Source organism: Coffea arabica, chromosome 2e, assembly GCF_036785885.1.
Source record: "Coffea arabica cultivar ET-39 chromosome 2e, Coffea Arabica ET-39 HiFi, whole genome shotgun sequence".
NCBI classification, from domain to species: domain Eukaryota; kingdom Viridiplantae; phylum Streptophyta; class Magnoliopsida; order Gentianales; family Rubiaceae; genus Coffea; species Coffea arabica.
Genome location: NC_092313.1, coordinates 27,562,890 through 27,573,733, shown reverse-complemented (window position 1 = coordinate 27,573,733; position 10,844 = coordinate 27,562,890). Strand labels below are relative to the sequence as shown.

Below are 10,844 nucleotides of genomic sequence, written 5' to 3'. Positions count from 1 at the left end.
TTTTTATCATACAAATAGTTACTTGACTCTGTTTCATGCAGCAACGTGCCCTCGGACTGATAATGGCAGCTAAATTTGGGATGGAACTTGACTTCGCAACTTTCAAGCTCTTAGTTGCTGATGTACCTCATGTGTCACCCGATCACATGTAAAATATGGGATCTTTCAATACGACCCCAATATCTTGCTATTGCAATACGTACTACTATCACTTTAGTATATTGTCCATATTTCTGAGTCACCAATATATTGATCTGTACAAGTTCGATAGTGGAGTTTTCACGATGACCTTTCTTGAACACTGGAGTGGAAGATTGGCTGTGCGAATTACTGAGGTGTGATAATATTCTATAATTATCTGTTTTTCTACTTGTGGCAATAAAATGGTTAATAAATACCTCAATCCCCAGGGTTACTAATACAAGAGGAGAATTTGTGCAGGAAAATGTTGCGAAATACCGAATTATGTACACCGCGCGGCTTTGTAGTTTGGAGCATAATACAAAGTTTCAGGACAGTATTGCTGCCATGGTTGGGAGAAAACAATAAAAGATTGCAAGATCATCATAGTTAAAGGGTGTAAATTCAGGACTCTTTTTGTATAGTACCAAAGGATGTTGTCGAAACCGTAGTTTTTTCAACCTGGGCATATTAACGACGAAATTTGCGTCTTTTTTGTATCATATTGTTTATTTATCGGTTTTGGCCATAAAATGTTATTTTAAGTCATGTCTTTTGTGGTCTTCGAGCTGCAGTTGTCAGTAATAACAATAGCCGAACATGTATATTTATGTGTATTTTCCGTAACTCTATGCCAACTACTTGTAATACGGGCACTATGAAGAGTATCGACAATGAAGACTCATGGCACCAATGCCATTTAGTTTGTCCTACATGTATGCTGTATACGCAAAGTAGCTGACATCCTTGTACTGTTGACTTTTCATTTTGGAAGTGGATCTGGAAGATACAGTAAAAATGAAATGTAGTGTTTTAGTTGAATGAGGTTGGTGGATCTGAAAAGCAAGTTTTTTGTGAACTTATATGATTGTTCTTACATCCCAAATCACTTGTGTTGTTGAATTGTTGTATGTTAGTGAATCCAAAAGTTTTGAAGCTATTAATTGTGCAATGATGCACGAATGGTTACCTTAATTGTATATTGTTACAATTCGTATGTTATTACTTACAGCTTTGTTCGTTCTTAGATACAACATTCCTAATCAGAACATTTAAGTTCAAAATCTATACATTTGAAAATTTATACATTTGAACAATGCCAAATCAAGGCAAGAAACTGTTGCAAATTGTGAGGGTTTGTTCATTTATTTGTTGAGTGACACTGTGTATGCACATTGTGAAAAGTTTGGTCACTGATGTGTAACTCTGTATTCACCTGACCCTTAATGTTGGAGTCCAGGTCATTTCATGATAAAAGCTGAGAAATTTGTTCCATTGTTTGATGCTGATTAGCAACACGACGTAACACATCTGCCCAAGTATCGGTACTGAAAATATAGTCCATCATACGATCTCTATGATTCACAAACTGTGCATATATTATTACAATTCGTCTGTTCTTACTTACATATTAGTTCATTCTTAGTTACAATATTCATAAAATTAAAGGTCGATTTGAAAATGTCCTCTAGAGCATTGGAGCAGAAGCAAGTACAATTCGCTCACAGAGCTAGTAAATTTGCATCATTAACTGTGCAAAATTTACTAGAGTGTTACACATCTGACTCTCGGCCTGTTCATATATTGTTTTGGAGTTTTTACACTTACGTGTAGAGTGTAACTGTGCATGCACATAGTGAAACGTACTCCCTACTGGTGTGTAACTCTATATCCACGTGACACTAAATGTTGGTGTACAGGTCATTTCATGATAAAAACAGCAAAATTAAAAGTATTGTCTGCACTGAATTGACATAGTTCACCAGGTGCATGTGACTCTATAGATTCCACAGCCGTGACAAACAACATTTTGACGAACCTAATACACGAATTGTTTATTTATTGAACTAGTCACAAATCGTGCATTCTTATTTACAGACTTGTGTGTTCTTATTTACAATAATGAAAATGTTGGGCCACCCAACAAATAGAAGAAAGTAAAGTGTAAATAGTGTATTTAGAGCGTTATTGTGTAAGGTATTAGTAAAATTTATCGTCAATAATGTGTAATTTTGTATAGACGTGACCCCTAACATTGGAGTACAGGTCCTTAGATGATAAAAGTTGTGAAAACATGTGTTGAAATCTGTAAACAATTAGCAATAGCACGTAGCACCTATATTCACTGTCGGTACTACAAATCTGACGCTTCGTACGAATAGTTGCTGATTGCAAATTCATTTGTTATAATGAATTTGCAACATACACCTAACTGGTTGTAACACAATCTATACATAGTGAAACGTACAGGTCACTGATGTGTAACGCTTTATCCACGTGACCCTTAATATTGGTGTACAGGTCATTTCATGACAAAAGCTGCATAATTTGTTTTATTGTCTGAACAGATTTGACACAATTTAATGGCATGCATCGAACTTTATAGCTTTCACTACCATGATAAAATTGTTTGGCCTGGAATGAGTTGTCCAGTGATATTTTAGCACAGTGTGAGGGTCCTGCGGACTATAAAAGGGCGTGGTTGTAGTAGTATATCTCTCAACAACAAAAATTTTTCCGTCCACCTTTCATTACTGCACAAATATTTTCCATTTTAAATAACTTCACACTTCCCATTTCATTCTATTGAAGGGTGGCAATGAACCCGTGCCTGAAATTTATTATTAGTATTCTTCAACCCTCTTCTAACTTCAATTGCAGTGTCATCAATACAGGGTTCACACAGAAATCAAGTTCTTGGGTGCCATATAGCAGCCAATAGGTTGCATGATGTTCGAGAAGGTCTCGCTAATTTAATGAGATGTTCGAGAAGGCCTCGCTACATCAATTATTTTGGGGTTCGAATCGACCATCTCTATGTTCTCATTAGATACTTACAAAAGTGTCTAAGAAATTTTATGTGTTGGGCGGAGGACTTATTGTTTGTGCCAAGTGCAATTGCACAAACAAGAGAAGAGGAAAGGTTCATCAGATATTAACTAGTTATAGTATCACTAGTTGTAATATCAGGGAATTTCTAGTTGTAATATCACTAGTTTTAACTAGATAAGCCGAATAACTGCCGATTGCAAATTCATTAGTTGTAATGAATTGTAACATATACATAACTGGCTGTAACTCAATATGTACATGGCGTAATCAAAATTTGTTGTGTTTTAAATATTAGTTACCCTACTTTCAAATTACTTGTCCCAACGAAGTATCATGTTTTTCTGCGAAACTGTTACTTATTATGTGGTCATGTGGAACCAAGCCGAGCCGCCAATTTTAACTTCATTTCTGTACTGAAGGAGTGATACCAATTGAAGTGTCTGTAATACTATCTGTAATACTTATCGTTAATACAATTGTAAACAAATTGTCTAAGTTTTAACATACAGGCAAATGACAAGGTGCCTGTACAAGCACATCAATAAGCGGTAACAGCTTATTAACTTCTTGTAACGCACATATGCTGGTTGTAACTTCTTGTCACATATGAAAAGTAAGTTGACTGACGTATAACTGGGTATTCACCTGATCCAATTGTTGTTGGAGTACAGGTCATGACCCAATCGAATTGAATCATTATTTCATCAACACACTATACATTTGACCAAACGTTGAGTCTATTCTCTCGTTAATAGGTGGTTGTCATGCCTTCATCTACTCACCCAGGGGTACTATCCCGTGGAGAATAGCATAAAATGACACAGCAAACAGTTGGTCAAGTTACCAGAAGAAACCATTTACTATGCATGGTCTGAAACAGGTGCTCTGTTAAAAATTTCTACCTCTTTTTTTCTCCCACCTAATTCTTTATCAGTAGATCATTCCTTTCATTCAACCAAAAAACAGTGGGTATTAGCATAGTCATGCAATCCACAAATGAAGGATCTCATACAAGCTCACCATCAAATGTTCGGCAAAAAAGACGGGAAGTATCGTTGGGTCCAACAAATGCCAAAAGCAAGTACGAAACACCTGACGGGAGGATTTTATATGGTATCAAACGCGAGTTCAGAAACGCTCCACTTAACACCAACAACTCTCTGGGACTAGTTGGTCATATTTTTAAAAATACCGTTAACGATCATCTACCGTCTGATTATTTTGTTATGGACCATGAACCCATATAAGAGCCTGCTCGTGAGCGAAGAATGGAATTAGAGGTATTTTGTCGTTGGCATGGCCTCCGCGTCCCGAGAACAAGGTCAGCGGATCTTGTTATAAGACCACAAGCCAATGATGCAAGCATATTACATAGACTACAACGAGGAGTTATGCAGATGGAGCGTAGGTTTCACAGGTTCCACGAGATTCAAGCCGCAAAAAGACATGTGTTGGAAAACATTTTGATGTTCAGCACATTTTAGCAGATCCCATGCTTATATCCGACCCGAATCTATCTGACTTTACTGAATCAAGCGACGATAACTTTCAAAGGTACATACCTCATTGTCTAATGCATGACGGCGTTCCCAGATGTTGTATGGGATACAACTGATAACAAGGGATGTAGTCCAATGTTCGTCAGGGTAGCGATAAAACTATACTCATTATAATCTCTACTCAAACAAATTGCTTACCATATTTGGATATTAATCATGCCCGTTAAACAGTCGTAACTAGTTGTAACGCAATAGTAACATATCCCTAACTAGTTGTAACCCATTGTGTACTGTTCGTTCTTCCTTTTTATTGCATTGTAAAACATCATTTTAACGTTACAAATTAGTTCTCCAAGGAATCATTTTCTTATGCGCACCTATTACCAACATGTGGTCGTGACCTGGTTTGACCATAATTCAATTAACCTAAAAACTTGTAATACCAATTGATGTGCCTGTGATATATCATGTCAATGGTGCGCTAATTTCGTCAAGCGATGCAGAACTAATGACCTAAATGATAATGTTTTTATAAAAATATCCCAACAATAATTCAAATTTAGCATCGTAACAAAATCAAGACAATTTATACTTTAGATTGTGTTATCTTATACATCATACCTTTGGCGATGCGATCTATGCCAATAAATTTGTTATTAAGGTATGCAATTGAATGTAGTACAATGGTATACATATCACGACAGCCATTTAACTGTTATGGTCGATTTAGTGAAAAATATCCGATCATAAAAAACACGTTCAATTCTATTGTAAAATTGTTACTTCAATTTTCTATCAACTTTATAATTTACTAACAATTTTATACAACCCAATACAAACTATTGATGACTATTAACACTAGATGCGATTACAATTGTAATCCACTTGTCTAAATTTGAAAAGAGTGAAACATCAATGGTGCCTGTACAACCTCATCAACAAGTTGTAACAGCTTATTAACTGCTTGTAACGTATATATGCAGCATTCCAAGGTTGGGACAACCACTTAATGTCTTATTCAAAAAGTATAGTTACACATCATTCATCAACCTTATTTTCAGGGGAAGTGACGTCAACATGTAGTTGCAATCTCTGGGTGTTATATCTTTCCTGAAATGCGTAACGATGGCAAATCACTAAATATTATTAATGAAACATACGATTAATGATATACGATGTCCAAGTCTCCAATTAACAACATTACATAAATATGTGCTGTAACGATAAAAGTTTGTCACCTGGGGTGATGGTGCAAATATATAATATGTATCAACATTACAGTGTATTGAAATTGCCGCACGCTCCTCCTACATTACATAGTATAAGTAATCGACTGTCAACAAATCATTGCCAATGCCTATATTGCTCACTTATAAAATTAAATTGGACTAGATATTATAACAAAAATGATATATCAGACCATTAAGACATCTCTGATGGAGTTATGCTTGAAAAAAATAGAAAATTTGGGATGCATCCATTCTGTTGGGGACACTTGCAGGAGGCCCCTGATTAGCCAAATGGTGGACCTTTGAATAATAAAAATGAATATGTTATTAAAGCGAGCATACGTTAACTACATAATTTTGCATGATTTGACAGCGTTCGAGTGCCCACCATTATAATTAAAGAAAAAAAGGTAGCTCTACTACACGAACAAGAAGGTCTTTATTTTAACTACTAAATGTATGCATACCGTTTCACTTTCATCGATATCGAGAGCAACAACGTTTGAAGGGCCATTCACTGTCTGACTCATTGAATGCGTCTACGAGTTTCGTATGGGCCAAATCATTGTATAAGACAAACAAAATAGATATATCAGGAGAGATGACGGCCGTAACAACATTATCACACAATGTAACATCAATGTAACTACTTATGCTATTAGAAACATCCAAATAAAAGCAAGAGTCATGTCCATTTTATACTAACCGAAACAGAGTCAGTAGATGAACGGCATCCCATAAACATCTATTCCTCAAATGAAATCGATGTCGGCTCCGATTCTGAGACCTACAGTATTGACATGGCAATAATATTATTTCATAATGAATGGTACCTAAACTTTAGTTAATAGTATAACAATAACTTAGTTTTAGCATAAATATTTTCCAAGTACCAAAATTGATCCATACCGTAGTCTGTGTAGTCCTTGATAATCTAGATTTTCTTTTTATTCTGTCAAATTTATCGATCCAACTTCGCATCACTCTACTTTTCTTCCCACCGTCTCGTTTTTTAATGCCTCTTGCGACTACTGCCTCCCCCATTTCATTCACAATTTCAATTTTATCCCGTTCCTCCATATTCAGATTTTTTTGATTTTGCAAAGGTTGCTCTTCGCTTTCTGAGAGGAGGAGCTCAACTCTCTTTGTCAAATCGGATATGACAGTGATTGCTACTTTGCTGGTGTCCTCCGACATTGCTGCTCGAGTTGCGACCTTAATCATGGCTGGAGCGAGCTCTCGATAACGAGTTGAAATCATTATTTTAGGATCAGCCACAACTTCCCGTCTTCGCCGATCAAAACAGTCTCCAGCCCGAGCTCTTTTTGTCCATCGCCTCTTAATGTATTCAGGAGGAATTATTTTTATGCCGACAGTATCAAACACCTTCAACGCGTGCCCACATAAAATGCCTTCATTCTCATATTTTTTGCAACTACAACGTACACTTAGATCATTCCGATTGAATACCACTATTTTTTCAGATCCTCCATCATAGCTCATGATTGCAAACTCCACAATCATCGCTGCATCTTGTTGTCTCAATATAACCATAACTGTTGACTCGCCATATTCATTTTTGAATGCAACAAATACGGTTGGTGAATACGTCTCTGATGCATGCACAAGCATAGGTGTTTGCCTTAACCTGACCATGGGGAGTTTTTGCCTCATTTCATATTCTGCGATCAGTTCATTATGTCTCTTTTCATCAACCACCCGATTGAAATGTCTAAAGAATTGCACAAGATCATGATCCAGTTTCAAATGATTTTTAATTGCTGTATTTAGGCTTTCGCTAAGTTGGGTACTTCGCATTCCCGCGGTCCATCTTTCTTTCATCATGCACCTTGCCCATTTATCACGAATTCTATACAACTCGGAGAGCCATTCATTATTTTCAAGATTGTGTTTCTTTACCATCGCCTCCCACACCCTATTGAATTGTTCCATTTCTTCAAACCCATACATACATGCACCAAACATGTATGGAAGATCACTATTTTTCTTGTAATGATTGCCAAGATATTTCATAAAATTACGCCTTATGTGAAACGTACATAGACCGTGAAATGTTTCAGGCATAACAACTGAAAGAGCGGCTGCCATGGCATGATCTTGGTCGGTTAGTATGGTACTTGGACGCTTTCCGCACATTGTTTCTAGAAATGTACCAAACACCCATTTGAAAGAATCTATAGTCTCATCATACATAAGGACAGCACCGAATATCACAATTTACCTATGTTGGTTAAAACCCACAAACACTCCAAGTGGCCGGTATTCTTTATTTGTTTTATAGATTGTGTCGAATGTGACTACGTCTCCAAAAAATTTGTAGTCAATTAACATTCCTGCATCAGTCCAAAAGATATTCGTTATCTGCTCTTCACAGTCCAGCTGTACGGCATAAAAAAATGATGGATTCTCGAGTGTTTGCTCTTGAAAATAATTCAGCATGCTACCTGCTTCTCCATATTTCAAACTCCTTTCCCGTCGAGTACGAAGATATCGTTTCAGGTCTTCCCGAGTATATCCCACATTTTCCATCCCACCTGCCTCCTTTTCCATAAGTTCATGGCTCTGTTTCAATGAAAGCCCAACGTCCTCGCTTATTTCAGCTTGGAATCCTTGAGCCTTACTCACTTTTCTTTGTGATGGCATCATGTGCGCACATTGAGCAATGTGCAACTCATGGTTATGCTCTAAGACAAGGTCATGCACACGGTACTTCATTGTTCCTCTAAACAACATGATAACCATTTTAGCTCCACACCCTATTTTCGTCGGTGCTCGTGTCCTCTTTGGCATCACGTCACCTTCGTACTTGCGCTTCACACCTTCCTTGTAGCAACTATATCTCCTAAACGCGGTCACGCCGTCTTTGTCTTTATTCGGATAGTCTTTACGTACACTAAAACCCATTTTAAAGGCATATTTGTTGTAAAACTTGTATGCATCCTCTTCGCTGTTGAACTCCATTCCTAACTCAGGGGTCCCATCTTCTGTCAATTTGTTGCAATCCATTACTTCTGATCCTGCCAATTATGCATCAAACACCCTAATTTGCAACACTTCATGAATAGTATGTACATAAACGACAACATAAATATATATTACCATTCATAATGTGTTATGAATCATACATTACTCGTATACCAAATTCTATTATTACGCTATCAATATGATTAATGATTTACATCACCTTACTTTTACTCTAAGACAATCTGTGTACAAATACAACTCCATGTACACTAACTTATACGGATTGTAATGTATTGGTCACACGATGTAAGTCTATTTTAACTGTATGTACATCCACGCTGGTGATTATATTCTAGATTCTTTAGCTCACTGGATCTTATGTCATTCATTAATGACAACCGCATAAGCCAACTCCGCATTTTCTACTATTTCTACATTTTGAGGGCCAAACAATCACTTTCTATTCATTGTAATATATTTTTTACATCATATAATTTACTTACAATACAAGGTTCACCCATTTATTATTCACATATATGTCTTTTTCTCAGTTTCACCTCATTCAACTCTACACCTCTATTTTATACACACTACACAGTCAAGAGAGAGGCAAACTAATATTACTCTATGAGCATGGACCAATTACTAGATGCACAATGATTCATATCAATTGTAATACGGTGGCTATAACATGTAACTAATTTACAACAAGATGTACATTCATTCACTTGTTAAATGTGACTTTGTTTCTCTCATCTTTTCCTAATTCCGTTTGATGGTTTACTTGAATACATACCCCTAGGTCTTCCAAAAATTACTATCCCTTTATAGTCCATCACTGAAAAACTAAATGGTCACGCACACACAGATACGGTACACACATGCAAATACAGTACAACTTCACTATTCTTCTATCATCTTCATATTATGTCTTCAATGACTGTAATTTCATCCTTCATTTAACAGATGTGCATTTGGGTGACAAATTATTGGCCACAGTTACTGACATGGTTCAATCATATTACCTTGGTCTGCTAATACGCTTCACGTTTCACCGAAGTCGGAGAGCGTAGCTGCTTCTGCTATTAAGTTGAAGGACAAAGTCTGGCTTCGTGAGATTTTGTCCTTCCTCTGTTTGCTTCTACCTTACCGCCTGCCTTGCGCGCATTCAAAATAGATACAATACTCTTATACCCAGTTGAAGACCACAGCTGCTTCTGCTATTCAGTTTTCCGTCCAAACTTTGGCTTCATCTCTGTTTGCTTCTACCTTGCCGCCTGCCTCTCCACCCACTTTTCTGTCAATTGCTATTTTCATCAGAATAGACTACACCCACTTCACCTAGAAAGAGTTAGTAGGTCGAATTTCATTCGAACTTCAGCTTTCTACCTTCAGTGAGCGGTCGGTCAGACTGTCAGAGTAGAGCTCCTTCAGAAGCACGCCAAGACTCTTCCCTCAGTTTTGTTTTCTGCGACTAATTCAAAATTTCAACTTGAATTCAAAATCTACTTCTCTTCCGTTTGCTCACGTTTGGAAGTCAACATTTTTTTATTTGGAACGGTGCCGTTTTTCTGCCCTACTTCATCCTTGCTGACTTGGCTCATTTGTCTCCTCACGTTTTTTATTGTGAGGAGACCGTTCAGGAGCGGTCGGCCGGAGGACCGCTCCTGCCCCGTATCCCAATACAAGTGGCTTAGCTGGCAATAACTTTTCTTTAAGTATCCTACTGACAATTATAAATCAAGCACTAATTGCTGTCTTAATCATAATTGTCCATTAAGCTTTTAAGTGACTAATTTGCCCTTGAAACCCTACTAAGTAGGTTGGGGGTTTCTTTTCTAGCTTTTTCTTTTCTTGGTCTTAAATCTTTTCCATGGATTACTTTTAAGAGGTATTAGCCTTGTTCCCGAACGGTTTTTGATTATGTAAAGATTGATTTTAAAAAATCAGAATAAAAAACCATCAAAATAGATGCTTTGATTTTTAGAATTTTTTTAGCTTCAAAAAATCCAAATTCAGGATAAAAAAAAGCAGTTGAAAACACAATAAATTGAAAATCAAAATCTTAAATCAGGAATTGAAAATAAATTGAGAACAAGGTCATTGAGCAGGAGAGCTT

General features: G+C 36.8%; 1 protein-coding gene across 1 annotated transcript; it reads right to left on the bottom strand.

Annotated features, from left to right (window-relative positions):
* Positions 1 to 5,549: 5,549 nt before the first annotated feature.
* LOC113728878 (protein FAR1-RELATED SEQUENCE 5-like) lies at positions 5,550 to 8,767 on the bottom strand. Its single transcript, XM_072077497.1, has 5 exons — positions 8,206 to 8,767; positions 6,650 to 7,902; positions 6,208 to 6,279; positions 5,750 to 5,818; positions 5,550 to 5,621 (listed from the first exon to the last, which is right to left on the bottom strand). Exons 1-5 carry the CDS (start codon positions 8,765 to 8,767, stop codon positions 5,550 to 5,552), a joined length of 2,028 nt encoding a protein of 675 aa, XP_071933598.1.
* Positions 8,768 to 10,844: the final 2,077 nt, after the last annotated feature.

Coding starts and splice junctions, on each gene's coding strand:
- LOC113728878 (XM_072077497.1), bottom strand. CDS start 8,767: ATGGATTGCAACAAATTGACAGAAGATGGGACCCCTGAGTTAGGAATG. Junction 6,280..6,649: donor CAAGGACTACACAGACTACG/GTATGGATCAAT, acceptor CGAAACTCGTAG/ACGCATTCAATGAGTCAGAC. Junction 5,622..5,749: donor TATTTGCACCATCACCCCAG/GTGACAAACTTT, acceptor TACGCATTTCAG/GAAAGATATAACACCCAGAG.